At 42.1% G+C, this 18,240-nt stretch overlaps 3 protein-coding genes across 7 annotated transcripts in view; 1 reads left to right on the top strand and 2 right to left on the bottom strand.

Annotated features, from left to right (window-relative positions):
• SNAP47 (synaptosome associated protein 47) overlaps positions 1-6,895 on the bottom strand; it is a 30,548-nt gene extending 23,653 nt beyond the window's left edge. The window contains exon 1 of one of the 2 annotated variants that reach the window (XM_031044591.2): positions 6,868-6,895. Coding sequence is in view for 1 of the 2 variants with exons in the window: in XM_005143969.4 (XP_005144026.3) it covers positions 3,292-3,358 (67 nt within the window). In the remaining variant the exon portion in view is untranslated. Of the gene's footprint in view, positions 1-3,291; positions 3,529-6,867 lie in introns of those variants that run through there. The other variant, XM_005143969.4, reaches the window with a different exon arrangement.
• Positions 6,896-6,984: 89 nt separating this feature from the next.
• JMJD4 (jumonji domain containing 4) lies at positions 6,985-16,996 on the top strand. 2 transcript variants are annotated; one of them, XM_005143970.3, is made up of 7 exons: positions 6,985-7,064; positions 7,649-8,229; positions 8,824-8,989; positions 10,551-10,676; positions 11,372-11,639; positions 12,331-12,477; positions 14,164-16,996. In XM_005143970.3, the coding sequence occupies exons 2-7, from the start codon at positions 7,965-7,967 to the stop codon at positions 14,473-14,475; spliced, it is 1,284 nt and encodes a 427-aa protein (XP_005144027.1). In that variant the 5' UTR covers positions 6,985-7,064; positions 7,649-7,964; the 3' UTR covers positions 14,476-16,996. The 2 variants fall into 2 exon arrangements, with proteins under 2 accessions (XP_005144027.1, XP_030900431.1); XM_031044571.2 differs by lacking the exon at positions 6,985-7,064 and adding an exon at positions 7,223-7,300.
• The window catches only part of ALS2CL (ALS2 C-terminal like), a 46,821-nt gene continuing 45,446 nt past the window's right edge, over positions 16,866-18,240 (bottom strand). For all 3 annotated transcript variants that reach the window (XM_031044567.2, XM_031044568.2, XM_031044569.2), the window contains exon 26: positions 16,866-18,198. In XM_031044567.2, the coding sequence (XP_030900427.2) occupies positions 18,127-18,198 (72 nt within the window). In that variant the 3' untranslated portion in view covers positions 16,866-18,126. The remainder of the gene's footprint in view (positions 18,199-18,240) is intronic.

Below are 18,240 nucleotides of genomic sequence, written 5' to 3'. Positions count from 1 at the left end.
GCTTATCAGCACTGCTGGGAAAATCCTGACTGACCCACGTGGAAGTTAAGACTAGAAAAACATCAACTGTATTTATCGGAAGAGGTGCTGCTAGCCTGCTGCAGAGCAGTTCCACAAGGGTGATAGTGGAGCAAGCAGAACTGACTGTTCACTTAGTGTGAGGAACACGGGGTTCAGGGACTGGTGATTTCATTGCACCTCTATGACAGGCTCTGTTCTCCTGGGAGACCGTGATGCTATTTGATGACATAATATTAATCCTGTAATACTTGCTCATTGGTATCTGCAATCCCAACAAGGAAACAAACAGCTGTCATATGCCTCAGGCCTGGTTTACTCACATCAAAACAATCTCAGATTTGGAATAGTAAATCCAATGAAACATGTCAGGAGTAGCACCTCTCCACAAGCCCAAAGAGTGTCCTCATATCCATGGGTTAGACTGTTTCCTGTAATTTATCCTTCACGCTGTTACCATTTTCAGCATGAACACCAAAACCCAATTATGCTCCACAACTACTTTGTGAACACCCATTAAGTAATGGTAATTACATATATTTTCATTATCTTCTCAAAATCTTTCATGTTTGATGGCACAATTTATAAATTAGTACCATCACATTACCTCAAGATGTTCAACTACTTGTGCGGTAAAATAAATTAGATCTCCACTACAAAGTCCCCAGTTCAGTTGACACTGACAGTAATTACACCTTTTGACGTCAATACAATCTGTTCCCCTTAAAGAAATGTCTAGGAATCCTCATACAAATAAAAAGCTAATAGACCTTTTATCAGGTAGTGCTGGTGTGAATTCCGATAATACACACTAAAGATGTCCTAGTGCTTTCAGGTTGCTGCATCAGTAATATCTCTTAAATCACAGGATCATAGAAGGGGTTTGGTTGGAAGAGACCTTAAAGATCATCTAGAGCCTCACCCTATCCTCTGCCTACCCCCCCCCACACACACAGGCAGGGACACCTTCCACTAGACCAGGTTGGTCAAAGCCCTGTCCAACCTGGTCTTGAATACTGACAGGGACGGGGTGGCCACAGTTTTTTGGGACAACCTGTGCCAGGGCCTCACCACCCTCACAAGGAAGAACTTATTCCTCAGATCTCATCTAAATCTCCCCTTTTTCAGCGTAAAACCATTTCCCCATGTCCTGTCGCTACCTGCCCTTGCCAAAAGCCCCTCTCCAGCTTTCCTATCAGCCCCTTTAGGCATTGGAAGCTGCTCTGAGGTCTCCCTGGAGCTTTGTCTTCTCCAGGCTGAACAAACCCATCTCTCTCAACCTGTTCCCATAGGAAAGGTCCCTCAGCCCTCTGATTATCTTCATGGTGTCCTCTGGACTTCCTCCAACAGCTCCATGTGCTTCTTATGTTGGGGCCCTAGAGCTGGACACAGGACTGCAAGGTGTGTGGTGGGGATGTCTCATGAGAGCAGAGTAAGGGCAAGAATTGCCTCCCTCTACCTGTTAGTCACACTGGCGGTGAGGCCAGGCTTTTAGAGGGCTTTGCTTCAGAGTTCAGTTGCAATGCCTTTATTAAATATATTAAAACTTCTGTATTCCTGAAATAATGACTCTTCATGGATTGCCATATTCCACAAAAAAACTGTATTTCTGTACTATGGTTTTGTGCCTTATTTTGTGTCATTACGAATTTTAGTGATGAAAATCTGAACACAAAAACAAACCACCACCAAACTCCACCATGGCATAAGTTCACCAATAAGCTAGATTTCAAAGTGAAAATTCTCATTCTGTTTGGGCCTAATGAAACCACAATGGTAGAGTGACAACTTCACACTGTACTTTGGGCCAAAGAGAGAGGAAAAACGCCCACAGAAGTCTGATTTCTATGAGTAACTATAGCTAACAAAACAATTACAAGTTCTAGGAAATATTATTATTTTATTGACTTTTGCTATAAAATATCTGTAATTTGGAGAGAAAGCTAAAACCTCTGGCCTTGATTCCTCCATCTAGAAAAAGAAGGTAGTTCCTTGAATACAACAAGGTTAGATCAGACAGATGGATTTTTTTTCCCCAGAGGTTTATTGGGTTTTGTGTGTAGGTAATTATTATAATTTCTAAATAAAGGTTATTTTCTTTCCGTCATACACAAAGAAATAGCAAAAAGAAAAGCTGTCCTAAAAACAATCAAATCGGCCAGGGGGATTCCACAACAGTCATCATCAGAACAGGAGCTTTCAGAGGAGGCTTTAAGTGGAAAATGTTTCTAATAGGGATACACAGTTAATGCTGTGTGCTGCTTTATGCTAATAAAGTAGATTTTTTGTTATTGTAACTGACAACTATGTCAAGTTAAACAACAAAGTGTTCTTACATCACAATAATGTAAATTATGTTCGTGCTGAAATCAATGACAATTGAAATTAAATAATGTTTTCTCTTAATTAGGATTGATAAATTTCAAATCCAAATTAAGAGTAACTTTTTGACACTGCCTAGATATGAAGTAAATTCAGTATGAACAGAAGAAAAGCAATAATAACTATCATGTATTACATCCTCAAGCTCCCTGAAGCGTAAACATATTGCAGAGGCAAATGATGTTTACTGAAAGAGCTCCAATCAGACCTGGGGTGGGAGGGTGGTGAGGGGAAGAAATAAAAAACTAGAATGAATCAGCAGTCTCTCAATTTATCAAAACATTCAGGAAAGCAGCAAATCCCAACCCCCATGAAGTACTGACATTCTCTTCCTCCACCCTGCATGTGTCTTTGCTACTTACACTAGCTTCTGAAAAGCTCAACAACTAACATGCTGCTCACAAGCTGTTGCTCTGAGATATTAGTTTATAAATAATGTATATAAATAATGATGAAACCAAGACACCGAAAGATTATATGCCTTGCAGAACATCACAAGGGAAACCTGGAACCAAATGCAGGTTTCCCAGTGCTCGCTGCTGGAAAAGGCACCCACAGAACATGTCACCTACAAATAACTCCTAGATCTTGCTAACAGCAACAGCCACCTTCAGCCTGGCACAGCCATACTAGGGAGACAAGGAGAAACTGTAAATAACTAAATGACTCCAAGTTTTGTAAAATCTCAGCCTAGAGTTCATTTACACATGCTAAGCATTCCACAAACTACGTATGACTACCACTAACCCCCTCCTCAAGACAGCGTTTTTCCTCTCAAGCCAACACTCTACCATTAAGGCTGTGGAAATATCAATATCTGATGCAGTCTGAACACTGGGTCATTAAAAAAAAAAAAAAAGACCTTCCTAAACTATACTTCAAGCTCCTTACCTCTGTTTGTAGACGCAGAATTCTCAGACAGCCTTTTGTGGGCTGCTGCCTTTACAGAGCTGTCCATCTGTAGTTAGAATTTTTTCACCCAGTATTTCTTTCTCTTCAAAATCCAAAACAGCAAGTAAAAAAAACAGACACTACAGCAAAAAATCCTATTATGCCCACTATCAAAAAGAAAAATATATAAATAATAGGTAATGTATATTTAACCCTGGATCTAAAAGTAAAGCAAGTCCTCCAAGTCCAGAAGAAATGAAGCAGTAACTTCACCTGTGTATATATATGCACACATGCCTGGGGTCTTATGACTTTTGACTCACCTGACAGCTTTGCCTGACAGTCAGCTCCTCTCTGTGCCCAAGGCCAGAATTTCCAAGCAAAACCCCATTTGGTAATTAAATCCATTTGCTGTTCCAACACATTTTTTTCCCCAGTATAATGACACTTTCATTACCATCACACCTGCACTTTATTTTTTCCCTTTCACATAGAAGGGATTCATACCTTGCAGAAATACAGAGGTACGCAAGGATAACCAAGATTGATTTTATTCACCAGTGAAAACAGTCACCAAGAACACAGCTATCATTTATGAACATTCAACACCATACTGTAATTTAATACCAGACATCAAAGAGTTGGATTAAAACACGTAAGAAATTTCACTAGTGTTAAACTAGAGCAGGAACAGTCACAATCATTTGAAGTTAGCTCAAGACAGGTATTAAATATGTACATCCCCATGTAGTATATGTACCACGTATACTTTAAAAGTACACAACACATTTATACACTCTGTCATATAATTCGCTAATGGCTATTAACCTGTGACGATGGTTTCAAAGCAGGTAGAAAACATCATCCTATTACTTTTGCAACTCTGCTCTCTTTGAGTCAATATTACAAAAACTTCTCAGTCTCGCCTACTGGCAGCACTTTGCCTTTTATAAAATAAAACTTTAACTCTTGTTAGCTCTAACAGCACCTAAATGGAGGACACCTCATCATACTTAAGACATGAAATTAAAAACAAAGTTAAATACACCAACATCATCTCTAACGTAAACAGCGAGCTCATCATTATAGCCACTGTCCTTCAAATGAAAAGACTTTCCCCCCCTGTATTTCCTAAAGTTTTAATAATCACATTTCAAAAACCACCAAGCTATAGTCCTTCTACTACTTGCACAGCTGGTTAATTACAAGGAACTGTTTGAATAGCTTTAAACTGAAAGATGGTAGGTTTAGATTAAATATAAGGAAGAAGGTTTTTTACCTGTGAGGGTAGTGTAAGGCCCTGACATAGGTTACCCAGAACAGCTACGGTTGCCCCATCCCTGGCACTGTTCAAGGCCAAGTTCAACAGGGTTTGAACAACCTGGTGTATGCAAGGTGTCTCTGTCCACAGCAAGGGGTTTGGAACTGGATGAGCTTTAAGGTCCATTCCAAAACAAACCATTCTGTGATTCTACGATTGCCTGAAATTCAGGGTATCTCCTCCTCCCATGACTTTAATCATTTTTTCAGCATTATGTCAACTCCCATTCTATTCCTACTAGTACGGCTAAAAGTTACTCAAAAAGACACAATATTCATAGCTTTGTAAAACACACAGAAAAAAAGGCGTACCAGCAATAAAACATCCCTTTCCAATATTCCCACCAGAAAAAACAAACAAACAAACAAAAAAAAAACCCACCTCCAAACAAATTAAATAAAATACCAAAAACAATGGGCAGATTAGAATATCATATAAAGGACTAGGTTGGTAGGAAAACTGAAAATTAAATAAACATACGGCTTTCAAGTACATGTAAATACAATCAACAATAGGTTTATAAACTTGAATGACTAACAGTCCTTAAACTGCTTCCCTTTATGCAGTGGAAGGAGACCCCGAAGTGATTTCACAGTAAGGTCTCCCATATTTAAGAAACATATCTTTTCCCTACACGTGTGTCTACAGACTGGATGACACGTCTCCTCTCACAACCTGGGCTTCACAACACCAAGACACTATCCACCTCTTTTTTTTAAGCAAACACTTCATCCTTATGATACATCTGCCACCCCAAACTGAGTGCAGCACCACACAAAGCTACACACAGCAACGCAGCACAAGAACTAGGATTAGCAGCATACAGATGAGGATTACATTTCCGGCTGCATCACCACAACATTGTAGAAATTCTTTAGCTAACACACAGCTGAGTGGCTGCTTCTATAAAAAGGAGGTGACTCACCCTCTCTTGTGAAGTACTTGAGATCATTCAATGAAATGTAAGCATCACTAATTACCCCAGGGGCACACAAGGAGCACAGTCAGCCACTGTAATATCTCTCCAGGGAAGTGGTGGACTCCACATCATTGGACACTGTTAAGATTAGGCTGGATAGGGTGCTGGGACATCCAGCCTAGGTCATGCTTTGCCTAGAAAGGCTGAGGTCCCTTCCAACCTGGGATTTTAGGAATCTGTGGCTCTCCCACCTTTTTTACCCAAAGGCCTGAGACACAATTTCACCAGGTTTCTAACTCTACATTTCTCCAAATGATGCTACAAGGTACACAGTACTCAGGGATGACCCTTCGAGAGGTGCAGCAGGCAAAGACACACAGTATGCTTACTATGGTACACAGAAAAACTCAGCTCCACTCATTTACAGATTACAACAGACCCCCCCAAAAGATCAGTTACTTTGAGGTGCTTCTCCACATCAACATACTTTCATCTTTCTGTGGAAAAGCCATTTTGATCCCACCCCACTTCTGATACAAAGCAATTTAACAGAAGACCATCTGCCTCTGCTAAACACATTAAAGGATGGGACTGCTTCAGTTCTCATCCTTTAACTCACACCAGCCCCTTACAGCATCCAGGTTAAACTTCATCAGCTTTCCTTTTAATCTCAACCCTGTCTCAACTTCTCCAACCCAAAATACAGACATATGTACACTTCCAAAACCTCGATTCCCTGCCCCACTTCTGCACCCCTTCTCTCCCTACCTTCTCCTTCCCCAATGCTAACCCCAAGACTATTTCCTTACCCCAAGATAGCACTCTCCCCCTCCTGAAAAGCATTTCCATCCATTTCTTTTCTTTTTTCCCCAAGTCCAAAGATAGCCTTCCTCTTCCTCATCCCAAACACAACAAGATATTTACCCAGTCCCTGTCCATATCATAAGGGACACCATTCTTTCCCTAGCCCTACTAGCGAAAGCCACTCAAAACCCTCTTCTCTCCTTCACTGCTAGGCCAGGATCAACTGCAATCCTCACCTCTGCCACAGCTCTAAGATAACCCCCACACACCTTCCCCAAGGCCAGACCTACTTTCCCCTTACTGTCTATCCTTCCCTTACCTGTAAGTCCTGGTTCCCATAAACACACCTCCCACTTTGAGCCAGACCCCCAACCCTTCCCCTAGGTCAAACCCCAACCCCTCCATCTTCACCCTCCTCCCACGCTCAGACCAAACCGCTCTTCCTACACCCTTACTCAGAAACTACCAACCTCCCCCTTTACCTCCGAACCCCATCAGAAACCCCCCAACGCCAGACCAACCCCGTACTCACCTCCCACAGTGCTGCGATCCCCGCATTGACACTCTGCGCCTGCGCCAGCAGCCCGCTCCTATTGGCTGAGCCGCGTGTCGGTGCTCTCCCCTTCTCACCCCCCTCGGGCCCCGCCTGCCGAGCTCTGAGGTTCCGTGAGCGGGCGCGGGATCCTGTCTCACCGCTCGCCCCGGGGTGCTGCCCCGAGGGGGCTGGAGGTGAGTATACATTCTCCGGTGTCCTCTAAGCTTCTGTGGGACGTGGGCTGCGCGGGTGGACCGAGAGCCCAACTTGGGGATGGCGTGTACGATGCTGTGTGGGTTCCGGGTCCCCTCCCTGGAGCTCCGTAAGGGGGAACCGCCTCATGGCCGCCCCATTTCACGCTCTAAGCACAGGGGTCTCTTCTTCCCCTTCACCCTCGATGTTGCCCCGCTCCTGAAGCCCATCCCTGCAGGTTATATGACCTTATTTCTCCTTGGGCCTCCTCTCCCCCACTTCGTGCTCCGTTTCCCCTGCCTTCCTGGACACCTCCCTTTTATTCACTATTATTTACCTTTTTGGTTGTTGTATTTTAAGCCTATAATTCCTGCCTTGCCCATAGAGAAAGGTTTGGGGGGGGGGGGGGGGGGGGGGGGGGCGTGCCAGAGTTTACACCTGACAGAAGGGTGAGCCTCAGTACTGCCACTGAGCTGCTGTGGTTTTCCAGTGCCTTAGATGTCTAGGAGGTTTCCTTTTCTCCAGCCTTGAAATTAATTCGTTTAACAGGGATATCCCGCTGAAAGTAACATTTCTGTTGTTACAGGAAGGAACCCAGACAGCCTGGTCACCTTGTCAAGAAGGTGATGAGGAAAAAGTGACATCTTCACCATCCATAGGGTCTTGTCAAATATCCCATCAGCCTTAAACTTTATAAACTATGAAATATCCTAATTAGCCAAACATGGTGGGATGTTCCTGCATGACTTCTTGTTTTACCTCCAGCCGTTTATATTTTCCTGTGAATTTTCATGGATTTAAAGACTCAAGCCATGTTTTAAAGCAGTTTGTTTGCTGTAGCATAACGGGATAGCGTCTGTTCAAAGCTGTCTTGGCTAAGCCAGGAAGGATATCCAGCCTGCATGGACAGGGCAACATTTGCCTGTTCCACTGCCTTTTTTCGTGACTATAGCAGTTCATCTCAGGGTGCATTCTGCCTCCCCGGAGGACATGTTGACTTTATTGAAAAAGTAGAATCGTTCACTTACTCAGACTTTTTCCGGGATTATTTGATTCCCAACCATCCCTGTATTTTCTCAGCTAAATTCACTGAAGACTGGGGCAGCAGGAGAAGTTGGGTGACTTGGGATGGAAAGCCTAACTTTGATTATCTGCTGCAGAAGTTTGGTAAGTCATGGCATTGTTAATACTTAATAAAATTTTGTATGCTAAATGACAGTTTATTTTTAATTTTAGGAATAGAACAGCTAGAACAAAACCTAGAAATTCTTCAGACTGTTTTCCAAGTGAATACGTTAATTTTCTATACTTTATGTTTTGCAGCTTTCAATCTTGAATTTATTCCCACAATGAAATGGTGTTCTATAATTTAACCATACCAATGTATACACCTGCTTAACATTAACCAGAGGAGCAGCCTGATACTTTTCTCAGACAAGGAGAAAATACCTTGTAGTTACAGTGAAATATCTTTTCAGGTGCTAAAATTTTAGTATATTTAGTAGGAACTAATACCCCAATCCTAATATAGTTTAAGAGGAAAATTCAGGTCACATTAAATAAATAACTTCTGATCTGAATCATGTTTGCCTGGAATGATGGTGTTGGGAGTGAGAGCTAGGCTTTATGTACTTGTACTGTACTTAGCATTACATTATAGGGCCCAGAAATTAGAGGCCTCTGCAGTTGATATTGTAAGGAAGCTCAGTTTTAGCATCATTGAATCTGTCCCCACCAGGGCTGAAGTAGTTTATATTTCAGGAGAGGCTGTAGTACCTGTTGCCAACTGTGATGTCAAGGAGTACAATTCTAACCCAAAGGAGCAGCTCCCCTTCAAGGAGTATATCAAGTACTGGAAAGAGTACATTAAAAATGGCTACCGTTCATCCCGAGGATGTCTTTATCTAAAGGACTGGCACTTGAGCAGGTAAGAGAGTGCTGTGGAAAACCCTGCATGCCACTCACAGCAAACAGCTGCCACAGAGCCTTAGCGCTCATCTTCGTATACGTGAGAGTTTAAATGCCACCAGTGCTGTTTGTTAGAGCCCTCCTGCCAAAATACCTGCCTTATGCTGCACTGTTCTTGGGGTATTTCACATGGCAAGGTCCTTAAATAGGCCATTGTTTTCTGAAAGAGGCTGACATTCTTGAGTGCTTTCCTTTTCATCTATGTTTTAAATGACTATGTTATCCCTGTGGAAACCATGTGGCTGGAGCATTTGGCTTTGTATGACTTCTACGGTGCAAACCTTCTTAAAAAGAAGGGGGACATTTCTGTGTTAGAAAAAAGATTCAGTGAGCATGTGTGAGTTATAATCCTTTATTACCCATTTTCTTTTCTGCTAACCTTCCCAGTCATTAAAAGTTCTCTTCCCAGTATTCTGCCTGACTTCTCCAGCCTGCTGCTTGTGAGATGGATACATTGTCTGTTTCTCATGTCGGTGTAGGACTTAAATGTCTTTTCACTCAACTCTTTTCTTCTTTAAACATGTCCTGCTCGTAATCCAACATTCTTGTGATGAGCTCTTGTTACAGTTTTTGTGCCAGTGACTTACAATAGAGGAAATCTGTCAGTCTCTGCCTCCCTGTTCATCTGCTTTCTTGGTTTCATGGCTTGCTACAGAAAACCTGGACATGCAGCCTACAGTTGGAAAGGGGCAGCATATCCTGTGTGAAAAGGCCACACATTTGTCAAAAATGCTATAGCCTGGCTTCTCTCCTAACTTTCACACCTCCAGCCTGTCAACCAGTTGGAGGCAAATAGTTTGTTTATTAGAAACTGTTTTTGCCATAACTAAGAGTCTCTCAAATAGCAGTTTACCTTCACAGCTTTCCTGAGGGGCAGAAAAGCACTTTTGCATTAATTTTACACACAACTCAATGTTGTCATAGAAACATAGAATGGTTTGGGTTGGAAGAGACCTTAAAGCTCATCCAGTTCCAACCTACTGCCACAGACAGGGATGCCTTCCACAGACCAGGTTGCTTCAAGCCCCATCCAACCTGGCCTTGAACACTGCCAGGGATGGGGCAGCCACAGCTTCTCTGAGCAACTTTTGCCAGGGAAGAACCATCACAGGGAACAACTTCTTCCTCAGATCTCATGTAAATCTCCTGTCTGCCAGTTTAAAGCCATTCCCCCTTGTCCTGTCCCTTCCCGTCCTTGTCAAAAGCCCCTCTCCAGCTTTCTTGTCGGCCCTTTAGGCACTGGAAGCTGCTCTAATGTCTCCCTAAAGCCTTCTCTTCTCCAGGCTGATCAAGCCTAACTCTCTGAGCCTGTCTCCATAGCTGAGGTGCTCCAGCTCCTGGAGCATCTTCATGGCCTCTTCTGGATACACTGCAACAAATAATGTGAAGGAGATGCAGCTAAGCATTAATGGCCTGTTAGAGACCTGTTTGGTCTTTGCAACTGGGTTTTGAAAACTGAAGTAAAAAAGAGAAATGTTTCATTTTTCTGAGACCCATTTCCAACACATCATCTTTTTAAGAGCTTTCCCTGAGCAAGATGTTTATACAACCCCTGTGTATTTCTCATCTGACTGGCTGAATGAATACTGGGATGCTATAGCTGTGGATGATTACCGGTTTGTCTACATGGGACCTAAAGGTTCATGGTAAGCCAGTGTGGTTTCTGTCATTCTTACATTCTGTTTTTTTTTAATTAATATTGCAGGGGGTTTCACATTGTTCTTGAGGATAGCATCATGCTGCAGAGGGAGTGTTGCCTTACTGCTTAGTGCTGTACCTGAACCCAGGCAGTCTTGTTTCTCAAGCACAGCTCCTGTGGTTCTGGGTTTGAGCTGTCCTTTTGCAGCCAGCTAGAGGTTTTTTGTGCGTCAGAAAGCCCTGAATTGTACCCACAAGATGAGCTAGCTTGCATAAAGTTTCAGAGCAGAAACTCCCTGGGATTCATCCAGCACTTGTGATTTGCAAAGTTGGCAGAAGCCATGGAGCAGTGCTGATGAGTTGTTCACATATTTTGCAGGTGAAAAATTAAGTCTCGTGTTGGTGATAAAGTTGTCTTTAGAGTAGTCTCATCAGTTCACATCACAGAATCTTATGCCATTGAGGTGTTTGTGAATCAGGTTCAAAACTAACTGATGGAGAAACATGGGGTATAAAAAGCTGAAATACTATGTAGATATAGTTGCCTTTTAATGTATAAAACAATCAAAATTTAAAGGATGACAGGTTTGGATCAGGTTTACATAGTAAAGGTTGATTTCTGTGTGTTTAATTCTCAGAGATTTTAATTCATCTAACAGCTTTTAAGCATTGTCTTCACTTAAACATCTGATTTGCCCTGTAGGACTCCATTCCATGCTGATGTCTTCCGTTCCTATAGCTGGTCAGCCAATATATGTGGGAGAAAGAAATGGCTGTTGTACCCTGCAGGACAGGAGGAGTACCTGAAAGACCGCCACGGCAACTTGCCCTTTGATGTGACTGCACCTGGCCTTCAGGACAGGAGTGTTTACCCTCGCTACAACCAAAGTCAACCCCCTGTTGAGATTGTGCAGGAAGCAGGGGAGATAGTCTTCATCCCCAGCGGATGGCATCATCAAGTTTACAATCTGGTAAGGTAACTGATGCTGTCATTTTCATCACGCAGATTGATCATCAGCCAGCAGGCTTGAATCAGTTCAAACCTTTGTTGCTGCAGTATGCTGTGGGTTTAAGCCAAAAGTTTAACTGGGCTGCAAAAAGCTTAGAGAGACTCACAGAGGAAAGGTCTATTGGTCACCACTCAAGATGATGGCTAAAAGCAAGCCTGAGTTCATAAGCTCCTTGATTCACTGAAGAAGATGTCTGCACCCTCTTTTCTTACACTTTTCATCATTAGATTCTACTACTAGTCACTGAGAAATGGGGTGCTAGATGAGATGGACCTATGGTGAGGCTGTTAATCTTGGTTTCTAACCGTAGATTGTAATTTAATAATGGAAAATGCTAACAAATTGGTCTTCATGATTACAAACCAAAATTAAAAACCTAACTCCTTTCTCCCCACTGCCTTCTCCTACATTTGTGCTCTTGAAAATTATGCTTAGACAGAGGAAGTCAAGATGTTTGCCAAGTTACAGAGTGAAACAAGATTTGGTTGCTCAGAGACATTAGAAAGAGACAGTCCCTCAGCATAGTGATGCCAAAGAAGCATTTCCCTTGCTGAGGAATATGGTTTTATATTTTGCAAACTCAGTGATGATACAGCTGCTTTTTCTCATTTTCCTTCATAGAGCCTAATAACCATTTAAATTATTCTTTCAGGAGGATACCATTTCCATTAACCACAACTGGGTGAATGGCTGCAATGTGGCTATAATGTGGTGCTTCCTACAGGATGAATTAGCAGCTGTCCAGCGGGAAATTAATGAATGGAAAGACCCTATGGATGATTGGCACCTACAATGCCAGGTATAACAATGCGATGCTGGCTGCATGACTCTTGTTAGGGAATCATATATTTCAGGGATGCTTTGCACCACCTTATTAGAGCTCTAAGACACAAAAGTCCTTAACCTCATACCTGGAATTAGTACATGTCCCCAGTTCCTACTTCTTGATGAAAACTTCATTTTGCAGGAAATCACAGAACCCTAGAATGGCTTGGGTTGAACCTTAAAGCTCACCTAGTTCCAACCCACCTGCCACAGGCAGGGACACCTTCCACTAGAGCAGGTTTCTCAAAGCCCCGTCCAACCTGGCCAACCCCGTCCATCCCCGTCCACTGTCAGGGATGGGGCAGCAACAGCTTCTCTGGGCAACTTGTGCCAGTGTCTCACCACCCTCATAGGAAAGAACATCAACCTCAGATCTAATCTTAATCTTCCCTGTCAGTTTAAATCCATTCCCCCTTGCCCTGTCATCACATGTCCTTCTAAAAAAACTCCTCTCTAGATTTCTTGTTGGCCCCTTTAGGCACTGGAAACTGCTCTAAGGTCTCCCTGGAGCCTTCTCCAGGATGAACAAGCTGAGCTCTCTCAGCCTGTCTCCATTGTGGAGGTGCTCCAGCCCTCAGAGCATCTTTGTGGCCTTCTCTGGACTTGCTCCAACTACTCCTCATCCTTCTTATGCTGAGAGCTCCAGAGCTAAGCACAGGACTGGAGGGGGGTGTCTCAGCAGAGTGGAGCAGAGGGGGATAATCCCCTCCCCTGATCTACTGTTTCTACTACTGTTGATCTAACTCAAGACATGGTTGGCTTCTGGGCTGCAACCACACACTGCCAGGTCATTTTGAGCTTGTCAGGCAGCACCCCAAAGTTCTTAGTGCTACTCTCAGTCCAGTTTCTGCCCAGCCTGTTTTTGTGTTTGAAATTACCTTGACTCAGGTGCAGGACCTTGCACTTGGTCTTGTTTAACTTCATAAGATTTATACAAGCCCAACTCTCAAGCCTGTCCAGGTACCTCTGGGTGGTAGGAATGAAATATCACTTTGTTAAGATAGGGAATGCTTATGCCAGTGCATATTTGCTGTATCAGGGAGGTTAGGATGTTGTCTGGAAAACTGCTGCTTCAACTGCTCTTCAAGCTTAGTATTAGCAGCCAGATCAATCTTTTATGTAGTATTTACATTCCCCTTTATAAAATATAAGTGCTTTTCATGTAAACAGAAGATCTGACAAGACTGACCCCACACAGAATAACTGGTTTGAAGACCATTCATGATTAAAGAGTGAATCTGAAACAAGCAAAATTAAGGTAAAGGTGGCAGGAGGTTTCTGTATCTGCAGAGTGATGCTTTCAGAACATCTGGCTGTACTGAGCAGGGTTTTGTATCTTGTATGCTTCCAAAATCTTAAGCATGAAACAAACGTAAAGCTTATTTTTTGAGGCTGTTATTGCTGGTAGGTTGATATCCTTCAAAAAGTGTTTCAAATAACACAGCCATTTAGCAGGAATGTTGCTTTGGGGTCTAGTGACATTTCAAGTAAGGTAAAGAATTTTAGTGCCATTGTGGAATTACAAAAAATATGATTAAGCATAGTGACTTATGATTCCAGCTCATTACTAGCTTGATAAAATGTTTTTATTATTCTTACTATAAAGAAAAGAGTTGTTTTCATTTCAGTGGTGTGTTGTTTTGTTTTGTTTTGAACCTAGTTGATCATGAAGTCTTGCACTGGTATAGACTACAAGGAGTTCTATAACTTCCTCAAAGTTATTGCAGAGAACAGAATTTCTGTCTTGGAAAACGGCCTCGATGATGAAGCTTCAGCAAAAAACACTCCAAAGGCTGCCATTTCTACTTTGGGCATGCTCCATGCAGTGTTTGATTTAAAGAGGACTGTGAAGGTGTTAACATCATTGAGTGCTAATGAAGATTTCAAGAAACTAGACCTGACGTCACTTTCTCCACCTCCGGAGGCATTGCTCCACCACTTGAAAGCAGCAATAGATACAGCACTACTCTAACTTCCTATTTATTCCATTCTTTGTAAAAAACACCTTTTGCAAAATGTTTGTAGAAGACTGACTTTCCCCTGTTTAATAGCTCTTGCAGTTGAAGTATAGAGAGCCTTAATGTAGAGTGGGGAGAGAGTACATTCATATCCTTTTTAAGTTTACGCCACTCGCATACCTAGAGTAATGGGGCAGGGAAAAAAAATCCTCAGATAAAAGAAAAATCCAAATCATGTTAATATTATATTTTGAACCCTGCTGATGAGTGTGCCTGCAGGGAAGAGGGAATAGAAATTTTCTGTGGATCAAGCTTAGGTCTGTCAGGACTAAACACTGATGTTGCAGTGGTCTGCACCATACTCCTACTACTGAGAGCACTGCATACAGACAGCAGACCTGCATTGCAGACTCCAACAGTTAAGCTCTGCTTTGTCTGTTCACAGCTAAATTACTGTAAGACCTGTCGTGCTTCCAGGTACAGCTCAGCCTTTTTTTATGGGTTTGGGTTTTTTTTAGGAGACCATAGTTAGTTAGATTCCATTGAAGCCTGAACTGGCTCAACAGCTGTACCTTGGATGTGGAAGAGCTGACTGTACCAGTGTCCTGTAAAGTGGCATCTCTCTAAAGCTGCAAGTCTCAGACAAGGTCAGTCTTCATAAGGCTCCAAGGGCCTGCAGGTTTAAATTTAACATAATAATCAGGAAGCTCAAGTCCTGGTTGCATACTAGTGCAGACAGCAAATCTGCCACTGATAATTTAAGCATGTGCTCCACCCAAGCTCTAAAGAAGGAACTTGAATGTACTCTCACATTTCTACATGCTATTTCAAGGCACAGTATTTTATCAAGCAGAGATTTGATTAATCAGGGGAGCAAGCAAGTAGCCTCGTATTATCTCCTAAAAAAGCCATGCTGTTACCACACCAAATAACACTACTGCATGGTTACTTAGCACAATTTGCAACCCTTGGGCTCAAGGAGTATTTCTAGTGAAGCATCCCTCTTGCTTTTACTGGCTGGTAAGAAAGCCTAGAAGCACAAATGGCTGCACACTGTTACCTTAGTTGCCCCTTTAGGGCTCACTTGAATTACTGCTCAAGAACTTCCTCAATTTTCAACCAGATGACTAGTAAGAGCAACTAATTGTATGTTTAGTGCAATAGTAGAAATCTTTAGTAGGTTGAAAAATCACTGTTTTCTAGATAATGCTGTAGACTTTGTACATGCATGCATTTCGCATGTCTTATTTTCTAGTAGAATTTTTGCATTTTGAGTAGGGAAGTGGTACCTGAAAATAAAACCAATACCCAGAGCATGGATAAATGCAATATGGAAAAAACAAACTCTTTTTTTCTTTAAACAGCTGTGACTACATCTCAGTGATTCAACCTTCTGGCAGGGTGTTTCTTTAGACTGGAAAACTGCCAGTTTCAAGCAGCTCTGAAATTAAAAGTTCACAGCTGTTACTTATGTCTGTTTACATTCTCAAGGACAGGCAGCTGCAGCTTTCTTCCTTGTATGAATCAGGTGAGATTTCATAGAGGTGAGGAACAATGGTTTAAAGCTGATAATCAGTGTAATGGTTGGAAAGCATGGTTTTGGTCTTGTATTCCGCTGTCTCACTGCATGCTGTGCAAGTGGTATAGGCACCAACCCCTTTAAACACTGCAATTTTATCAAGGGCTTGCTTAGATCAACAGTACTTTTCATTTCACATCCTGCAAAGCTGGAACTGCTTGGATTTGCTGTGTGAAACCAGCAAAAATACAAATCCAGCTTTTACACCAAGAACCTAGTATCTCAAATTCCCCAGGGTCTGTTTAGACACTGTAATATCCACCTGACTACAGCCTCATTTGGATGGATGGCATGAGTTTGCTGTAATGTAAAAATCCAGGCATCACTTCTCAGGGAAGAGGCATTATTTCTGCAAGTTAATTCCTCTTCCCCGTAGAAAGTAGTCAAAGAAGGAAGAAAACAGGGTGAATGAAGAGGCATTCAAGTAAAGGAAGGTGGGTCTCAACTACTTATTCTATCTTTACCTGAGCTGTCTCTACACCACAGCATCTTCAGCTCCAAAGAGGTGTAAGAGCCCTCCTTCATAAGGCCTGCTAAAACTTAGTGCAAGACAATGGTGGGAAAAAAAAATGGTAATTTAATTGCAGGAAATTGTGTTAAAAGTTTAAGCCATGTCCTCCTTACTGAGTTGGCAGGGAACAAATTATGCATTCAGTCTGCTAGAATTACATTGGGAAACTAATTTGTAGTTCAAATTCTCCATTTCCGTGAATGATCAAAGCAGTGAGGGAGCCGTGTATTTTCTAAAGATAAAGAGAGGAAAGCAAATTCTCAAATGCCTGAAAACAGCAACAAGATCAGAATAAGAAATATGCGAGCCTGGAGTCTTAAAAATTAAAGTTTTATTTAAATACAAAGTTACTGTGAAACATACATTAGGGTCTTATCATACCAATATATTAACTATTGTAATCTATGTACTATTTATTAAAGTATAATACTTGTGATAAACAGGAGGAAGCTGCCTGTGAAGTTTTGTTATGTTTTCCTTAAGTCACAAACGTGGGCTTTCAAGTCGAACTTTAAAAAAACTAGAAAAAGGGCAGGTTAAAATCTAGTTCAGAGGAGCTTTTGCTCTAAACAGGCAACTGCAACATTACTGCTTTTATCTGAGAGTAGCAGGATACCAAATATCTGTTTGCCTTTCATTAAGGCAGCATAAAACCCAGCCCAGTTCTAATCTGATTTGTACCCCACTGGCATTAGTGGGTGGTCTGTCAGCAAAATCTCTGAACCTTAGAAAACCAGTGGTTTTGCAGCAATGTCAGTGCAAAAAGCCAGGTGGTTTTTGTTTTCTGTCACCAGGATTTGAGATTTCTTACCCCAGAACAATGCATGTTCTTTCTCTTCGGCACACAAACCCCTGCAGAATTACAAAGCAGCATTAATATGTTCAAGGTGCAAGTGTGATATCCCTGAGATTTAACAGGAGTTTGCAGAGTGTACATATACACTTGTAAGTATAAAACAAGGAAGTTAGTCAATAGCAGCTTTACAATGCAATGGAGAGGTACTTAATTTGTCATAGGTAGGAAGAGGAATAGAAAAAACCTTCCTCTTAGGGATGCAGGAAAAGCCACCTTACTCCAGGAGCAGGTTGCTTAGGAGGGTGGCTATGGCCTCTCCTGTCCATGCCACATTTCTGCCAACCAGAAACAGTCCCACCAAAATAGTTGCCTATGGTTTAATTTGACTGCTTTCTGTAAATAACCTCTCAGTTCACCAGTGCAAAACAAACACAGTGTCTAAAAGAACATTTAAATGAGGTTTCAAGGCAGGTTACTATTTGCAAGAAAGGGAAATAAAACTACAGGGAGAAAGAAACCTTGGCCACTTTCTGCAAAGACATTCCCAAACACAAGCTGAAGTTTTATCTTGAAGGCTTTTAGTCCACAGCATCTGTATGTCTGTGCTTTACAATCACAGCTAGTCTAAGAGAAAACCCAGCAAGAAACCCTCATCTGATACATAATCATTCTTCCCTTTTAAAAAGCAGCCAGAACAGAAGGGACATAATTGCTTCTTCATCCAACTGTGTTTGGTCAAAAAGTGCAGCAGAGAGGAGGCTCCCTTTTGGTCCCCAGACTCAGGAGCTGTGAGTTACATGGCAGGTCTCTCTCTGGTGGAGCCTCATCCTCTGTATGTGTTCATAGCAAGACTGGGAAAGGAACAGAGAAATCCTTTAAGAAGTTTTGGAACT

Source organism: Melopsittacus undulatus, chromosome 1, assembly GCF_012275295.1.
Source record: "Melopsittacus undulatus isolate bMelUnd1 chromosome 1, bMelUnd1.mat.Z, whole genome shotgun sequence".
Lineage (NCBI taxonomy): Eukaryota > Metazoa > Chordata > Aves > Psittaciformes > Psittaculidae > Melopsittacus > Melopsittacus undulatus.
This window is presented reverse-complemented; position numbering and strand designations above follow the sequence as displayed.